Source organism: Oncorhynchus tshawytscha, linkage group LG24 (genome assembly GCF_018296145.1).
Source record: "Oncorhynchus tshawytscha isolate Ot180627B linkage group LG24, Otsh_v2.0, whole genome shotgun sequence".
NCBI lineage: Eukaryota > Metazoa > Chordata > Actinopteri > Salmoniformes > Salmonidae > Oncorhynchus > Oncorhynchus tshawytscha.
Window position 1 is genome coordinate 5,346,449 of NC_056452.1, and position 20,176 is coordinate 5,366,624.

The window sequence follows — 20,176 nt, forward strand, 5'->3', positions numbered from 1 at the left end:
AACATTTCTAGGATATTTTATTTCAGCTCAATAAACATGGGACCAACACTTTACATGTTGCATTTATATTTTTGTTCGTGTTATTATGAAATATTAAAGGTGGATAGTTTGGCGCATATTCAACGTTACTATCCGCATTATTAAGTCATGCCATGCCTTAATTGTCTGTCTAGACTTGACTTGTTATCCATATGCTGCATTGGTATTACCCCATTTTCGCAATAAACTTTTTTCAGATTTCCTTCTTACATACCCTTTCTTGATTCTAACCACACCTACCTAGCAAACGTGTCGTCGAATGTAACCACAACGAAACTGGATTTTCATACTCAATTCTGAACGCTCACCGCATGGCCAGTAATTTAGAAAAGGTTTAGTCAAATGGATAACTTATCTGTTCATAGTTTTTCGGGAATAAAACGATAGGTATTTGAGATGAGCGATACGGAAGGAGAAGGCGGCGGCGAAATGTCAAAGACCGAGAAAGATCAGGTGGGAATGCTTCCAAAATTTGTGAGAAATTGTATTCCGTTGTAACCTAAAGTTGACTGTACTATACAGTATTGATTTACTGCATGTGGGGCTATTTATTATGTGGGGGCTAGACTACGATTAAAAAAGGCTGAGAGTACCGTGTGTGGCGCGGCAGCAACATGCTTTTAACACGGCTTCAATCAACATTTTGAAACTTGTCTTTCGAGTAGCCTAGCTATGCACTACTGTAGAATGTGGGATAACAACATTTTATGGTATTATTCGTTTGTAAAATAAATGTTGGCTATTCTTCCTGGTATCACATTATTTTACAATCGGTCAATTGTAAATCTGAGTGGTTTTTACGCATTGTGATTTTGCATACACTGTGTTCCAACCATCGCCAAAAGTATGCTGCATGACCATGAGTTTTTAAATACACAGCAAAGTCCCCTGTGTTAAATCCACACAGAGTGTTTACATCTACCACTGGTCTGATTTAACACCGGTCCAGTGTATAGGGGTGCACACTTTTCAGTGTTAAATTAACACACTGCTTAGTGTAAAGCCTTATTTGCATATTTCCTAGAGTGCCTTGCCTTTCGAGCATAGCTGGTTGAAGTACCCCCTGATAAATCACAAACATTTAAAAAAATATATAAATAAAAGTTCTCCGCACCAAATTAGTGCACTAGGCCTGTATTACTCCTGTATGAGCTGAGAAAAATACTCATCAGCAGAGCGTCGAGAAAAATACACATTTTCCATTTCAGTCCTGTGGCCTTCACCAAGTGAGATCCTAACTAATATTATTAAATGTATAAATTAAACTCACCCCATTCCGTACAAATGTGCGCCACCGCAACATTCAAACGAGGCTACAAAGAAAACTAATGGGACTGTGTTGACTTCAAAATCGGGGGTGTGAACTAGGTTTCTATTCATGCATTGATCGACATGGTGATGGCTCAGTTGAAAAAACGGACCCTCCGTTACATCGTGGCGTGTCATGTCATAACGTACAGCACGCATAAAGCAACTATGTCTGTGTTACAATCTCTCTCCACCAGGTGTAGCACTTCTATCATCCTTTAAAAACAAGAAATGGACAGTGACAGGGGTAATACCAAGTCATTTTTTCCGTCATCATTGCATGCGATCATCATTCTCAAAGCCGCTGTTGGCTTCAAAGATCACTTGAGCACTGCCCTAAAAAATTATTAAAATTCGAACACAAACCTTCAAATAGGTATGTAATGACATTATATAAACTCTTTTATATTGTTTTATTAACATTTTAGAGGCGATATTGTGATAAGTTGGACAGATCGAGTGTGGAAAAAAAGCCATTTTCCCACACGACATCTCTCCTTCTCACTATCTCGCATTAGTTTCGCTTCCCCACACGCCATTTTTAAAAAGACCCGACGGGGCTCATTGCCTGCTTGACTTATGCAGAAACGGGCAGCGTTTAGGTCATGTCATTTATTTTGTTGGAAAGGGGAGAAATTGTGCTCTACAATGGTATTGACATTACAGTTGATCTGGAAGTATTACGTTTTTGGGGTGCTAAAATAAGAGCAATTGTACGGACCAAGGCGATGTACGAGTTTACATGAGTTTACGTTATTCTTTAACACAACACCACACATATTTTATAAAGGGCCTAGCTTTACCCTAATACAGTGGCCTGAACTCATGGTTTTACAGGTAACAGTAGGACTGCAAGTCACATTATGCAGGCTTGGGATTCAGCAAGAGTGGACTGAATTTTTTAAAGAATTTTTATTCACCCACAATATGAGACTACCTAATCCAAGGGGGGACAAAGTACGGCCCGTCGGGCACTTCAAGCCGGACCGCAAGACAAAATATATATATATTTTTTTATTGTCCTTTTTTGTCCCCAATTTTGTGGTATCAGGTAGTTACAGTCTTGTCCCATCGCAGCAACTCTCGTATGGACGCAGGAAAGGCGAAGGTCGAGAGCCTTGCGTCCTCCGAAACATGGCCCAGCCAAGCCGCACTGCTTCTAGACACAATGCCCGCTTAACCCAGAAGCCAGCTGCAGCAATGTGTCGGAGGAAACACCTGGCAACCGTGTCAGCGTGCATGCGCCCGGCCTACCAAACCCTTACCTAACCCAGATGACGCTGGGCCAATTGTGCGCTGCCTCATAGGTCTCCCAGTCACAGCCAGCTGTGACACAGCCTGGGATCAAACCCGGTCTGTAGTGCCTTAAAGCGCTACGCCAATCAAGAGGCACCCGCAAACTGCTAAAAAAATCAAATAATTGGGTCTCCCAAAGAATGCGACCCTCTGTAGAATTTCAAAATCCCACTTTGGCTCTTGAGCCAAAAATCTGCTCACCCCTGACCTAAACCATCTAAACTGGAACAACCATTTAAGTAATGGGTGCAATAAATCCAAGTAACATGTTGGATTAGTTTATAACAAATTGTATGTTATTTATATTTGAGTAGCACAAGATTAATGAATCAATCAATGTACATGCAAAGACATGGATATTAAAACAATCAATTCTAAAAATCAACCTGCAATAGAGCATGCTGGGAAACATGATAATGGTGGGTGTGGATTTTAATACTTGAATCAACACAAGAAATGTTACACTGACGATCAACACTTGGTAAGACTGGCCTATTTGCTATGTAGGAGTAATAATATGGCAAATGGGTGGCAAACCGGTGGCAGATTACTTGACAATTATGCCATTGTTGATTAATGCATTTTTCATTAGCTATTTTCTCTTGAATAATATGGCTATCCACTAGAAACTCATGACATGGACAATATGGACACAGATGTACATTTGAAGGAAAAAAGGAATATATTAATACATTCTTTGAATATTATTGAAGTATAAATTACCACATTTTCCATAGATTACCTGTTAATTACAGAAACTTCAGGTAACTTTGGTAAATTACTGGTAGTTTTCCAACACCTACATGGCACTTATTTCAAAGCACCTATAAAAAAACAGTGTCATAGTTTGGATTTAATATTACAGGAGGCCTAACAGTTAGGCCTAATCTTAATTTAGTGAGGCACCCTGAAAGTCTCAGGGTGGAAACCGAACACCTGCAATAACGCACCAAATCATGTGTATTTTGCTTCTTGAATCAATCAAATATCAGCAATCTTGATGGTTATAAACAAACCTTCTAATTATAATTTCAGAGCTGGATACCCAAAATTATCAAGAAACGAGTATGCACAACTTTCGTAGAGGATTCTTTCAGGTAAAGTCTAATCGCATTCCCAGTTTCCCACATTCTCTACATTTGTTTTTATTAACATTTCAAATTTTTCACCTATTGCTCAAAATAATGCAAGCTCAGGAGGCCAATAACTGTGTAAAGCTTGAATATAGTAATGATGAATATGTTATTCTTATAATGTAAATGATCAAAGTAATAATGAATATTTTCCTATGCTGCTGCTGATTGTCCCATTTCCTCTCCCTTAGTAATGGCAGGCTGTGTCAGTGTGGGGGTACGCGGGACACCCATGAGTCAGTGGCTCTGGGGGACTATTTCAGCACAGCCATCGTCAGCCACTGGGACAGCTCCCAGCATTCCTCAGAGTACCCCACCGACGCCTTCGGAGAGCTGGAGTTCGCCGGTGCCAGCAAGAGACACAGCAAAGTAGGTGTCTGTCTTTCTGTCTGTATGCTTCTCACTCTCTCTACAGTGTTTCCTCCTTTAAAAGTTGCGAGCTTACACCGCTGGACTTAGAGGTACCCAGCGTCACGGCTGCATTGCTCCAGACCACCGCAAGGGGGAGTGAAAACACTCATTATGTATTTGGGTCCCAAGGTTTTTATATGACCAATCATTCCGAGTGGTTCTAATGACGAATTTGACGCGAGCCACCCATCCCTGGTGACTTTCAAAGATGGCTGACAAAACACTATGGTGGAAGCAAATTTAAGTAATTATAACGTCATAACGAGTCAAGCAAAAAATGTACAATTGAGAGGAATATGTTAGTTAATGTAGAGACAAACGATTGTGCATCTTTTTTTGTTATAAAGTACATTTATGAAAATCGCTATTTAGGATGTTTTTTTTCAGTCATATCCAATACCAGGTGTATCAAACTCCATTCTTTGAATGATGCTGTGTCTGCATGTATGTATTACAATTATACACTTCAACAGTGTTTACCACTCCTGCTCCTGGGACATCAATGATTACACATTGTAACTATGCAAAAGACTAGAAACCTTGGTTTAAGTAAAGGCTGATTTGTAATTCATATATACAGTGGGGCAAAAAAATATTTAGTCAGCCACCAATTGTGCAAGTTCTCCCACTTAAAAAGATGAGAGGCCTGTAAATATCATCATAGGTACACTTCAACTATGACAGACAAAATTAGAAAAAAAATCCAGAAAATCACATTGTAGGATTTTTAATGAATTTATTTGCAAATTATGGTGGAAAACAAGTATCTGGTCACCTACAAACAAGCAAGATTTCTGGCTCTCACAGACCTGTAACTTCTTCTTTAAGAGGCTCATCTGTCCTCCACTTGTTACCTGTATTAATGGCACCTGTTTGAACTTGTTATCAGTATAAAACACCCCTGTCCACAACCTCAAACAGTCACACTCCAAACTCCACTATGGCCAAGACCAAAGAGCTGTCAAAGGACACCAGAAACAAAATTGTATACCTGCACCAGGCTGGGAAGACTGAATCTGCACTAGGTAAGCAGCTTGGTTTGCAGAAATCAACTGTGGGAGCAATTATTAGGAAATGGAAGACATACAATACCACTGATAATCTTCCTCGATCTGGGGCTCCACGCAAGATCTCACCCCAAAATGATCACAAAAATCCAGCATGACAACGATCCCAAACAATCCGCCCGGGCAACAAAGGAGTGGCTTCGTAAGTAGCATTTCAAGGTCCTGGAGTGGCCTAGCCAGTCTCTAGATCTCAACCCCATAGAAAATCTTTGGAGGGAGTTGAAAGTCTGTGTTGCCCAGCAACAGCCCCACAACATCACTGCTCTAGAGGAGATCTGCATGGAGGAATGGGCCAAAATACCAGCAACAGTGTGTGAAATCCTTGTGAAGACTTACAGAAAATGTTTGACCTCTGTCATTGCCAACAAAGGGTATATAACAAAGTATTGAGAAACATTTGTTATTGACCAAATAGGCCTCTCTCATCTTTTAAAGTGGGAGAACTTGCACAATTGGTGGCTGACTGAATACTCTTTTGCCCCACTATATAGAATAAAAAACAGTCCATCCTGCCAGCATGCCCACAAGAGAGCCACTCAGGAAAAGAATGACGCGAGGAACGAGATGGGAGTTTTTTGCTCTGAGACCGGCATAATAATGTAATGAAACAAGGAAGGAGCAGGTTTTGAACCCTCAACATTTTGGCCCAAAGTCCAGCACGCTATCGACTGTGCCCAAATGTATTAATTGGGGTTGGGGCCGATTGTGGCCAAAAACACTTTATCAATTGTAGTCTTCAACATGTGGAAAGGGGTAAAAGTATTATTATTAGTTTTTCACAAGCGTAGTAGCAGGATGAGCTATTAGCTGAACAATAGTCTATTCAACCTTTATTAAAGAATTGTCTAATAGCCGAGCTAGGTGTGAAGCCCCCTGCCCAACTAATCATTTGTATCTATCGTACATCTACAGTGGTGAAAATCCCCCCCAGTTTTTTCAAGAAAAAATAAGACAAACTATTCACTTTGAAGATGCAAAATATTTTTTTTGTGAAACAAGCAAGAAATAAGACAAACTATTCACCCCCCAGTCAATAATTTATAGAGCCACCTTTTGCAGGAATTGTAGCTGCAAGTCTCTTCGGGTATGTCTCTATAAGCTTGGCACATCTAGCCACTGGGATGTTTGCCCATTTTTCAAGGTAAAACTGCTCCAGCTCCTTTAAGTTGGATGGGTTCCACTGGTGTACAGCAAAACAGTCATACCACAGATTCTCAATTGGATTGAGGTCTGGTCTTTGACTAGGCCATTCCAAGACATTTAAATGTTTCCCAATAAACATCTCAAGTGTTGCTTTAGCATTATGCTTAGGATCATTGTCCTGCTCGAAGGTGAACCTCGGTCCCAGTCTCAAATCACTGGAAGACTGAAACAGGTTTCTCTCAAGAATTTCCCTGTATTTAGCGCCATCCATCATTCCTTCAATTCTGACCAGTTTCCCAGTCTCTGCCAATGAAAAACATCCCTACAGCATGATGCTGCCACCACCATGCTTCACTGTGGATGGTGGTCTCAGGGTGATGAGAGGTGTTGGGTTTGCGCCAGACATAGCGTTTATCTTGATGGCCAAAAAGCTCCATTTATTCTAATCTGACCAGAATACCTTCTTCCATATGTTTGGGGAGTCTCCCACATGCCATTTGGCTAACACTTTAAGCAATGGCTTTTTCCTGGCCACTCTTCTGTAAAGCCCAGCTCTGTTGAATGTACGGCTTAAAGTGGTTCTATGGACAAATACTCCAATCTCCGCTGTAAAGCTTTACAGCTCCTTCAGGGTTATCTTTGGTCTCTTTGTTGCCTCTCTGATTAATGCCCTCCTTGCCTGGTCCGTGAGTTTTGGTGGGCGGCCCTCTCTTGTCAGGTTTGTTGTGGTGACATTCTTTCCATTTTTTTATAATTTATTTAATGGTGCTCCGTGGAATGATCAAAGTTTCAGATATTTTTTTAATAACCCAACCCTGATCTGTACTTCTTTACAACTTTATCCCTGACCTGTTTGGAGCACTCCTTGGTCTTCATGGTGCCCCTTGCTGAGTGGTGTTGCAGACTCTGGGGCATTTCATAACAGGTGTATATATACTGAGATCATGTGACACTTAGATTGCACACAGGTTGAATTTATTGTACTAATTATGTGACTTCTGAAGGTAATTGGTTGCACCAGATCTTATTTAGGGGTTTCATAGCAAAGGGGGTGAATACATATGCACGCACCACTTTTCCATTTGAATTTTTTAATCATTTTTTGAAAGAAGTAATTATTTTCATTTCACTTCACCTATTTGGACTATTTTGTGTATGTCTATTACATGAAAAAAAATTACAAATAATTACAGGTTGTAATGCAACAAAATAGGAAAAACGCCAAGGGGGATGAATAGTTTTGCAAGGCAATATACCTACACGTATCTACCTACACACAGTTAGTGTTCTGAAATAAATAAATATTTATTTATTTATTGGTCATGGCTCCCGAGTGGTGCAGCAGTCTAAGGCACTGCATCTCGGTGCAAGAGGCTTTACTACAGTCCCTTGTTCGAATTCAGGCTGTATCACATCCGACCATGATTGGGAGTGCCATAGGGCGGCGCACAATTGGCCCAGCGTCATCCGGGTTTGGCCGGAGTAGGCCGCCATTTGTAAATATGTTTTTTTTCTTACCTGACTTGCCTAGTTAAATAAAGGTTCAATTTAAAAAACAGCTGGCGGCAATCAATAGGAGGTGAACAGAGGCTGGTGCTGAAAATATAGCTAACTTGTTATGCAAGTGTTGCACACCAACAGATGGAGAGAACCTACACCAGTCAAGCAATTCATTTCAACAATAATATTAATTTTAATTTGACTTTACAAACAACAAGAGGGCTTAATTGGAGTCTATTTCTTCAGAGCCTAGACCTATATACAATTACTTAACTGGATGAGGTAGGCTATTAGGTTTAACAGCCTAATAGAAGTAGGATTTATTTTATTAGCCCTACTTACAATTACAACTGGTCAGAAATGTAGCATACTACATAAAACAATAGTTTAAAGAAAAAAAGTCTGCACGTTCTAACTAAAACAATGTAACTAATATTGAAAAGCGTACATTTTGTAAATCCCAAACTCTAAAAGTAATTGGAAAGTTAGATACAAATGATGTGTGACACAATAAAGAATGTAAACAAGATGTTATGTTTTTATTTACAGTAGTATGGACAACTGGAGGCATTTTGAAAACAGGTTTTCAAACTTGTTTTTCACAACTGTAGCAGGTGTAGCCCATCATGCAAATGTTTCCTATTAGCAGGGCAATAGACTTTTTATAACCCGGCCACTGTTGTGAAAATCCCTCAACTTGCAATGTATTCGATGCTTAAGCACTCTAAAGTGTTACATTTCTAACTCAAAACAGCAGTACAGTATTTCTTCATCAACATCTTTATGCTTTTGTTAATAAAATAAAATCATGAGAAAAATGCATTCAAATGGGGATGTTTATATAACCTACATTTTAGTCGCACTTCCACCCAGCTCCACGACCACAGTTAAAACCTTGCTGAGATGAATGTATTTGTTGCATTGTTCTGTCGTCAATTTCTCTTGCCAAAACATCTTGATGGCCTTGACCAGTTCACCTTTGCTTGTCGGCTTGGCAGAGTTACGGATTAATGTTTTCAGTTGATGCCAAACAAGTTCGATCATGTTTAAATCAGGAGACCAACATGTATAGATTAATTATTACTATTATTTTTTAAATTTGACCCCTTTTTCTCCCCAATTTCGTGGTATCCAATTGTTTTTAGTAGCTACTATCTTGTCTCATCGATACAACTCCCATACGGGCTCGGGAGAGACGAAGGTTGAAAGTCATGCGTCCTCCGATACACAACCCAACCAAGCCGCACTGCTTCTTAACACAGTGCCCATCCAACCCGGAAGCCAGCCGCACCAATGTGTCGGAGGACACACTGTGCACCGGCAACCTTGGTTAGTGTGCACTGCCCCCGGCCTGCCACAGGAGTCGCTGGTGCGCGATGAGACAAGGATATCCCTACCGGCCAAGCCCTCCCTAACCCGGACGACGCTGGGCCAATTGTGCGTCGCCCCACGGACCTCCCGGTCGCGACCGGTTGCGACAGAGCCTGGGCGCGAACCCAGAGTCTCTGGTGGCACAGCTGGCGCTGCAGTACAGCGCAATTTAAAAAAAAAAACATACCGTTAGGCCTACCGAAGGTTTTGCAGGTCTTTTACTTATTTGTATTTAACCTTTATTTTACTACATAAAGGTCTACTTACTCTGCTGGCGTCTTGACACAGTTTATGCCCTCATTTGCAATGCAAAACCTTGCGGCAGTGGGTTTTGGGTCATTGTCTGCATTTGGAGAAGAAAAAATACATTTAGGTACAATAATAGAAATATACATGTAAATAGGCCTTAAACATAACAAAATATTGCTATAATCCTACATAGAAATAAGCGATGTGTACCCAGAAACACCTCTCTGACAGGGTCCAGCATATCTCTGATTTATTTGTTTTCATCAAGCCAGCTTCTTTCTATGGTGCTATCCGTTCCAGAGTTAGGACTGTAACCACCAGAGGACTTGAAAATGAGCCGGTGCTGAGAGGATCACCAAAACTAAAGGTATTTTGGTTTCAGAGCATTTTATATAAAAAAATAAGGTATATAGCCAATCAATGTGTAGGCATACTGTGTAATAAAATCAATAATTGTGTACTTTAAACCTCTCTAGGGTATGTGGGACGCTAGCGTCCCATCTGGCCAACAGCCAGTGAGATTGCAGAGCGCCAAATTCAAATACAGAAATACTTATTATAAAAATTCAGAGAACAAAACATATTTTACATAGGTTTAAAGATTAACTTCTTGTGAATCCAACCACGGTGTCAGATTGAAAAAATGCTTTACGGCAAAAGCATACCGTACGGTTATATGATAACAGCCCAGCAGACAAATCATTACAAACAGTAACCAGCCAAGTAGAAGAGTTACACAAGTCAGAAATAGAGATAAAATGAATCCCTTACCTTTTGATGATCTTCATATGGTTGCACTCAGACATTCATTTACTCAATAAATGATCCTTTTGTTCGATGAAGTCTCTTTATATCCAAAAACCTCTGTTTAGTTTGCACGTTTTTTTCCAGTAATCCACAGGCTCAAACACAGTCAAAACAGGCAGACAAAAAAATCCAAATTGTATCCGTAAAGTTCAGAGAAACATGTCAAACGATGTTTATATTCAATCCTCAGGTTGTTTTTAGCCTAAATGATCTATAATATTTCAACCGGACAATAACGTTGTCAATATAAAAGATAAACAAGAAAGGCACTCTCTCGGTCGCACGATAAAGGCACTCTCTCTGTGACACGACAAGGGTCCACTCATTCAGACTGGTCTTACTCCCTCATTTATCAGAATACGAGCCTGAAACAATTTCTAATGACTGTTGACATCTAGTGGAAGGCATAGGAACTGCAATTTGAGTCCTAAGTCAATGGATACTGTAATGGCATTGAATTGAAAACTACAAAAAAAACTGCCAAATCAGTTCTGTTATACTCACAGACACTATTTTAACAGTTTTGGAAACTTTAGAGTGTTTTCTATCCAAATCTACCAGTATATGCATATCATATCTTCTGGGCCCGAGTAGCAGGCTGTTTAATTTGGCATGCTTTTCATCCAAAATTCCGAATGCTGCCCCCTACCCTAGAGAAGTTAAAACGTGAATGTGTTTTTGCAGAGCTTTACAACCATGCTGACAACCATCCGTGGAGATCCGTGGACAAAGGGCTGGAAAAAACGCATGGTTGCCAAGAAAGCGGTTGAGGCTAGGGTCCTTTTTTCAGAATTTCTGCCTGACTGACGTGCCCAAAGTAAACTGCCTGTTACTCAGGCCCAGAAGCCAGGATATGCATATAATTGGTACCATTGGATAGAAAGCAAAGTTAAAATAATATATGAGAAGAACCAGAAGTAGTTTTTTTGGAGATCCCGTGCTCTTACAATGGAAAGCTATGGGTCCTATATGCAATTCCAGCTCCCATATTGCAATTCCTATGGCTTCCACTAGATGTCAACAGTCTTTGTTCAAGGTTTCAGGCTTGTTTCTTCCTAAATGAGGAAGTATTTTGAGTTTTGGTGCTGAGAGTCACAGTTGGAAATCAGTCTGTGGGTGCGCGATTAAGACGACGCACACTTTCTAATCTTACTTTTCTTTTGAACATACTTCTTTCCGTATGAAATATTATAGTTTAATCACATTTTAGGGTGCCTGAGGATTAATTAGAAACGTAGTTTGGCTTGTTTTAACAAAGTTTAGCGGTAGCTTTATGGATTCCTTTGTCTGCATGTAGAACTCAAATCAATGGAGCCAACTAAACTGACTTTTTGGGAAATAAAGAAGCATTTTATCTAACAAAACGACCATGCATGTTGTAGCTGGTACCCTTTGGATTGCAAATCAGAGGAAGATTTTCAAAAAGTAAGTGATTATTTAATTGCTATTTGTGATTTTATGAAGCCTGTGCTGGTTGAAAAATATGTTGATCTGGGACGCTGTCCTCAAACAATCGCATGGCATGCTTTCGCTGTAAAGCCTATTGTAAATCGGACAATGCAGTAAGATTAACAGGAATTTAAGCTTTTAACTTCTGGATGCACCTATCCCTTTAGCGGGATCCTTTTCATCAACATCCGCTCAATTGCAGAGCGCCAAATTCAAATTAAATTACTAAAAATATTAATTTATAATAATTTTCATGAAATCACACGTGCAATATAGCAAAACACAGCTTAGCTTGTTGATAATCCACCTGGCGTGTCAGATTTCAATAAAGCTTTTCGGCGAAAGCATAACAAGCGTTCATGTAAGAACATCTCTCTCAGTCGACAAAATATTGCAAACAGCTAGCAGCCAAGTAGATTGGTCATGAAAGTAAGAAAAGCAATAAATTAAATCGCTTACCTTTGATGATCTTCGGATGTTTGCACTCACGAGACTCCCAGTTACACAATAAATGTTCCTTTTGTTCCATAAAGATTATTTTTATATCCAAAATAGCTCCATTTGTTTGGCGCGTTATGTTCAGAAATCCACAGGCTCGAGCGGTCACGACATCGCAGACTAAAATTCCAAATAGTATCCGTAAAGTGCGTCGAAAGATGTTAAATGTTTTTTATAATCAATCCTCAGGTTATTTTTACAGTATTTAATCGATAATATGTCAACCGGAATGTAGCTTCTTCCATCGGCGAAAGAGAGAAAATGGCTGTTGCGCATGAAAAACTCTGCTGGCACACAGCCATCCACTGACGCGATGGGTTCTTTCTCGCTCATTTTTCAAAATAAAAGCCTGAAACTATGTCTAAAGACTTCACAGCTTGAGGAAGCCATAGGAAAATGTATCTGGTTGATATCCCTTTAAATGGAGGCAAGGCATCCATTGGAACAGAGCGCTTTCAGCACCTCCTTGTTGGATTTTCCTCAGGTTTTCGCCTGCAATAGCAGTTCTGTTATACTCACAAGCAATATTTTGACAGTTTTGGAAACTTTAGAGTGTTTTCTATCCTAATCTGACAGGACACCTAGCCCTAAAATTAAGCTAGATTCTTAAAATGTGTACGCCTCATTTGTGTGTTGGAGTCACTTTTCATTCTCAATTGATCTACCGTTTCTATCACAGGCCACTGTAATCTATGGGGGCTCAGGGCAGTACCATTCTGCTCATCTGATGAAGGTGCTCATGGGCGAGGAACGTGATGGAGTCACAATCCATGCCATGCACACTTGTGAGCTCTGGAGCTCCACCTCCGACAGGCAGAGTCAACATACGTTGCGGGTTCGTCAGGTCATCGGTTCACCCTGACATTTCCATTCCTCTTCTGACAACAGAACTTGACCAACTGCTCACCAGGCACAGCATGGGCTGCCCAGACCGTTGTGCTGTTCTTGTTATGCTGTTCTTGTTATGCTGTTCTGCTATTCCAAGGATGTGTAACTGAAGAATATAGATTAAAAATACTCTTTCAAAATGCTGATGTTTATTTAGTTATGGATCCATAAGAAATTAATTTGTCAAATATTCCATGATATTCTTAAGGTATGTGTTGACTGAATATAATCTAGTGATGCCTGCTAAAAAATAATTCTAAATAACAAACTGGCTTTATTTACAAATTAGTGAGAATGTCTCACCCCATGTTCAAGAATGGCCTTTTTCTCACTCACTCTAGGTTAAATAAAAACAAAATCTTCAAAATATCGTTACTTTTTAAACAAAGCGATTTATTATTAATTCCTTTAAGAATTATAAAAGTCTCTTATCTAATGGAAATGCCGCTTAGATATTAGTTTAGAGTCCTCCAATCTTCTAAATGTAATTATCGAGAGTTACGTCATTGAAAAAAAAAAAGTTTTAGGCCTACCATAGGCAAAATTAGTCTCACTAGTGTTGAGTAATGTTCTGTTAAAAATGGTGTAGGTCTGATTTATTTCAAGAGCAAATTGAAGTTAGAAGCAAAAGCCTGCAACTGTTTTAGCACTATTTTACGCTGCTCTGAGGCAAGCATGGGGACTGGTCTTGATAAATCAATGAGTTTTTTTACTTTCACTTAATCTCAGTTTGGGTATTGGTTAGACAATAATTTGAACATTTGGGTGCAGAAATGTTATGCTCTTAGTGCAAACTTTATTTAACTAGGCAAGTCAATTCTTATTTACAAGGACAGTCTACTCCTTCCTCCCTGTCGGAGAAGTGAACCCCGGTCACGCACGTGCCCTGCGGGGATTCTTTAGCTAAATAGCCCAGTACTGTACTGCAGGCATATTTTCCATCCATCCTAATGGAAACCCAGAGGGTTTTTAGTTTTTCTTGGAATAGAAAAAATATAATATTAATCAAATTAATTAAGCAAGTACCAGTTAAAAGTTTGGACCCACCTACTATTTTCCAGGATATTTCTTTATTTTTTACTATTTTCTACATTGTAGAATAATAGTGAAGACATTACAACTATGAAATAATACATATGGAATCAGTTAAAAACAAATTCTTATTTACAAGGACAGCTTACTCCTTCCTCCCCATCGGGGATTTGAATCCCGGTCTTCCGCGTGCCCCGCATTCTGTAGTACAGACATGGCCTGCTCTCCCTTATGTCAGGAATTAGGCACGTGTCCATGTTTACTACAGTATGTATTGTAGACTGCACAGAAGCATAATAAACACATTTTGTTAATAATACAATGATAAAAATACTCTTTCAAATTGCAGATGTTGATTTAGTTATGGATCCATAACGAATTACTATGGAATAAATATCACTGATTTACAGAAATATTGGAACAAAGTTGTCTAATGAAGGCAAACAATTTAGAATGCTCCAATTCTGTAGCCTTCTCCTGACTGTCACATTGTACAGCGCCATATTTTCCATTCCATGAGGGTTTTGTTTTTTGTTTTTTTCTGAATAGAAACATCATAATATTAATCAAATTAATTAAGCCAAATTTCTTATCAATCCCATATACTATGTTATTACAAAAAGGTTTTAAATTCTCTGATAATGCCAATGCAGAAGACATCAAATGCTTCTCAAAGATGTCCTCTGGTGGTCAAACTAGCAATAAGTTGCATTAACCTCTCTGCGCACGGAACCCGGTAGCGGGGTGAAATTCGACAAAATACGGTGATCGCTTCATAAATAGTCATATTAAACATTTCATGAAAATACAAGTGTCTCACATGCTTTGAAAGCCTAGAATCTTGCTAATCCAACTGCGTTGTCAGATTTAAAAAAGGATTTACTGTGAAAGAATACGATGCGATTATCTGAGGATAGAGCCCCATAAAAAAACAACGATTTCAACCAGCACAGGTGTAACAAAATCACAAATTGCAATAAAATAAATAGTTTACCTTTGACGATCTTCCTCTGTTTGCAATCCCAATGCTCATTGTTTGATCAAATCCATTTTTATAGCCTAACACGACACATTTTGTGAACCACTTGTGTCGTGAATTCCGTCTCATTCCATTTTCGATGACACACTTGAGGTAAATACACACACAGAACGTGACTTTTCCAGTCATGTTTGGTTTCATTGCAATCAACTGGTTTGTTTGTAACACAACCAAACCTGATGGGTCATTTCGTGGGACGTATTGACTGTAAGAAACCGATTTGAAGACAAGTAATGACATCATTGTGCACCAATGATTTGCCCGCTGTTTCGTTGATTGACTGTATTTTAACCCAATGACCACTGATCGTCTTGAAATCTAGCTGGGCAGATAGCCAATGAGCTGAGGTAAACGGCAATATGTAATGTTTATGTGTTGGAAGAACCAACCCATGTAGTAAACTCCGGCGTAAAGAGGGTCATTCGCCAATGAAGTTTCATACCGGAAGGAGCAACGCATGTTGCGCACAGCGTTGTTTTGGTAAAACGCATATTCAGCTGTTTATATATCAATCAGTATGGCGAATAAGTCAGGGAAAGCTAAATCTAAGTCTAGATATACAGATGTACACACAATTTTAGAAGAAATTGATCGAGGATGATTTATTTAGCGATTCCCAAGTGGAGGAATATTTTTTGAACGGAGAGGACATCGTTTTGGACTGGTAAGTTCTTCTCATGCTAATGCCATTGTTTGAAATTAATAATATAAAATATTATTTGTGAAATGAAATAGCCTATTTGAGGCTGTTGAGGGGAGGGCAGGACCACAACAATTGCCAAAGTGAAATGGAGACAGTAGATACAGCTGGTCTGTTGTAATATAATAAAGACAGTAGATCTAGCTAGTCTGTCATAATATAATAGAGACAGATCTAGCTGAAATGTCATAATATAAATGAGACCGTAGATCTAGCAGGTCTATAATAATATATCCAACCTTATGTTCCCTGTACTCTACATATATCTGCTTATTATACCTGTTGATACAGGGCTCATATGTGAAACTATTCTAACTGAACATTTTCTTTCACAGTGACACTGACTCCGAATGGGAGCCCCCAGTGCCAAGGTGTCCATCCCCCACTGAAGCTGGTTCATCCAGCTCCTGCCACAAGTGGTGTTCATCTGCGCAAATGTATTTCTGCAGGCATGGATGTGCTATGGCACCTGGCATCAGCAGCATAATATTGTGTCGAGGACTGAGGGTCTTCCAAATAGTGCCTGAGCTACAGGCTGTTAGATTTGAGTATGTCTTCAGGCGGAAATTGAAAAAAGTAGGGGGTAGCTCTAAGAGGATTTATTAACAGAAAAAATGGCTGACAAATAGATAACATGCCACAGAATGCTGCAGCAGCCCCAGGGTGTGCCGCAGTATGACACAACTTTTAAAGGAGGAACCACTATATAGATCTATTTGCTTTCTCTCACTATGTATGTGCTTGTCTGACTGTTTCTCTCTCTGCTGCTTCCATCTTTCATACTGCTTTCTTTCTCCTGTCAACATTCATTTTGTTCTTGAATTGATTAATCATCATTACTATGGCTTTCTGGTAGTAATGATAGAGCAGAGACACAGATCTTTTACATTAGTGCAGATGAAGGGAAGAAGACAAAGAGAGTATACTATATACTTTATACAATATTATTGTATAGACTGTCTACTATTGGCATGTACTATTCTTTTTCTCTCTCTCCCCTAGTTCCTGCGTCTCTCGTGGGACACCCCTCCTTCCATCGTCTACACCATGATGACGGCCCACTGGGGGCTACCTCCGCCCAACCTGGTGGTGTCAGTGGTGAGCGGGGAGGGGAGAGCAAAGGTCAAGACGTGGGTACGGGAGGTCCTGAGGCAGGGATTGGTCAAAGCCTCCCAGAGCACAGGTACTGATGGAACCGCCTCCTCTCCTTACTCAATGGCACTTTCTGAACACGCATGTGCATAAAGATGGCAGAATACAGATATGACTTCATTGTTTTAGCACTATCTACAGAGTTTTTAAACTATGGCGCACAACATTGTTTAATTGGGATCATGTATACTGTGCTAAATACAGATATAAAAAGAGGGTAACGGTGAGAAAGCTACAATACAACGTATTGTAAACGTATTGAAAACGTATTAAGTCCATGGAGGCCGCCACCTTTGTGCACATCTGCTTTTGTAAATCATAATGAGTAGGTGAGATTTTTGATATACTGTGGTCAGTAGCGGCCATTTAAGATGACGGAGGTCAGTTATTATTATTTTTCTATGAGCATACCTTATATTATTTTTTATTATTTCTATTACATCATGTCATTCATCTTCCATTCAGTCATGTCAATCTAACATTGACAGGTTTAAGCTACGACATGATACTCAAATTTTCCCTAACCCATCATGAGGTTGCTACAACCTAGCCTGTAACTGAAAGTTTACAACGTAGGTGCATAGATCGAGAGAACATTTTTAGTAATCAAAATAACAGACATTGACACATTCAATACCGCCTTCCACACTCTTGCCTGCATGTAGTTGATCTAGGGTGTAATCAACAGTTGCAAACGAGAGTTTCTGTTGGACAAATTCAGGTATGTTTATACCCGTTTCGATCCGTTTGCTTCCGTTTATCCCCATTTTTCAACAGAATCGGCAGAATGAATACAGCCCTGATCACACACAAATACAGTTTACCTTCATAGCAGCCAAATACAAACAGCATGATTATTTTTATCGTTGTATAATTCCTTCTCACATCTACGCGATCTCCTCCTCTCACATTTTCCCTTCACTTGTGGACATAAGTGCACAACACATTGGCTGTCTCTGACCAGGCGAAAAAACCTTCCCAAGCCTATAACCTTCATATCATAACCGCTAACCTCTACACATAGCCTACATTGTTGTCACCATATTAGTTAACGTCATAGCCGCTACAATCATGCAGTACAGTCAGCAAGCAGTTTAGTAGTTACACCGGAGGGCCCTGATGGCATTAAATTAATAAAACCAGAAGCTTACCTTGACTTGGAAGAGTTCCAGTGTTGGATAGCCTTAGCCAGCTAGCTAACATAGCACCCCTCTCTTTTTAGGTAGGTAAAAACTAGCTAGCTAGATGGGGTGGCAGGTTGCCTAGAGTGTTGGGCCAGTAACCAAAAGGTTGCTGGATTGAATCCCCGAGCTGACAAGGTAAAAATATGTTGTTCTGCCCCTGAACAAGAGAGTTAACCCACTGTTCACTGGTAGGCTGTCATTGTAAATAAGAATTTGTTTTTAACTGACTTTCCTAGTTAAATTAAGCCGTGGGAAAAAAAATACAACGAAATATAGCTCTTTCTTGTCATTAATTTTTGAAGAAAATGATTTGTTCAAAACTGTTCAAGTGTTGTCTTTCTCTCTCTTTCAGTCAACTACTCACCACATGTTATGCATTGCAGCGCTAGCTAGCTGTAGTTAATGCTTTCAGTACTAGATTCATTCTCTGATCCTTTGATTCGGTGGACAACATGTCAGTTCATGCTGCAAGAGCTCTGATAGGTTGGAGGACGTCCTCCGGATGTTGTCATAATTACTGTGTAAGTCTATGGAAGGGGTGAGAACCATGAGCCTGCTAGATCAATGTACCCAGAGGAGGACGGAAACTAGCTGTCCTCCAGGTAGATCATGGTGCTTCCCTACAGAGTGCTGTTGAGGCTGCTTTAGACCTTCATTGCAAAAAGTGTGTTTTAATAAATTATTTGGTGACGTGAATATATTTAGTATAGGTTTATCTAAAAAGGATAACTTTTTTAATGTCTCACTATTTTTATTTTTATGAAATCCACTAACTGTAATATATTGTGACCATCCAGGACAATACAATGGGATTTTAGGCAAATACTGAAACTCTAGGTTTTACTAAGTCACAACATTTGCTGATTTGAAAACTTAGCCACAAAAAAAGGTTACAGATTGAGGAACTGCAACAGTTTTTTTTCTGTAAGTGCGTACTTATACTAACAGGAAAAACACTAAGAACTGAAGACAATTCTCACACTACTGTATGACCTCTGCCTTGCACAACCGCTATACAACTCTCTCGCCGTGCAATACCACAGTGTGTGAGCATATTTATTGTTTTGTCTTGAACTCTTCGGCCTCAGAGGGACTTCTGGAGAACGACAAGTAGCTGGTGCGGGCCCGTGGCCTTGTCACTTCAGGAGAGAGGAAATGGTCATTGTACTCCAAATTAGTCCCATACCCCGAGGGGTGATAGGGAATTGTGGAAATCCACTACTGTTCTCAGCTGTCCCGCCCTCTACACTCTGACCCAGTGGTTACCAAAGTTGTACAAGCTGTGACCCACCTTTCTGATCCTTTTTTAATTTTCCCGTGACCCTTTGAATATACTAGGATGACTGAATATTTGGAAAACCTTGCTCTCAAACCTGTCATTATCATAAGAAGGAGAGGGGTCTTTCAAGACATACAATCGCATGAATTGTCTCCCCCCAAGGGGTTCATATCTCTAGGTATTCTGCTCCATCTAGCTTATTAGTAAGTGGGTTTATTATTATTTTTAAATTCACCTTTGCTGTGTTTCAGCCTCCTATGTTATGCAATATAAAACGTTCCTTTTATATATATATATATATATATATATAAAGGTTAAATGTAAAAAAATATATATATTTTTACATTTAACCTTTATTTAACTAGGCAAGACAGTTAAGAACAAATTCTTATTTACAATGATGGCCTACACCGCCAAACCCGGACGACGCTGGGGATTTGTGCGCCAATCTATGGGACTCCCAATCATGTCAGTTGTGACAGCCTGGATTCAAACCAGGGTGTCTGTAGTGACACCTCAACCTCAGAGATGCAGTGCCTTAGACTGCTGCGCCACTCAGGAGCCCTTTATATGAGACGCTCTGGATTTTAGCACTTCTTTGAGAAGCTCTACTCCCACTACTACCACTCCC

The 20,176-nt window shown here is 39.7% G+C and overlaps 1 protein-coding gene across 2 annotated transcripts in view; it reads left to right on the plus strand.

The window, feature by feature from the left end:
- The first annotated feature begins 242 nt into the window (after positions 1–242).
- The window catches only part of LOC112235559 (transient receptor potential cation channel subfamily M member 4-like), a 101,413-nt gene continuing 81,479 nt past the window's right edge, over positions 243–20,176 (plus strand). For both annotated transcript variants that reach the window (XR_006079774.1, XM_042305215.1), the window contains exons 1-4: positions 243–492; positions 3,679–3,740; positions 3,968–4,145; positions 16,933–17,113. Coding sequence is in view for 1 of the 2 variants with exons in the window: in XM_042305215.1 (XP_042161149.1) it covers positions 436–492; positions 3,679–3,740; positions 3,968–4,145; positions 16,933–17,113 (478 nt within the window). In the remaining variant the exon portion in view is untranslated. The remainder of the gene's footprint in view (positions 493–3,678; positions 3,741–3,967; positions 4,146–16,932; positions 17,114–20,176) is intronic.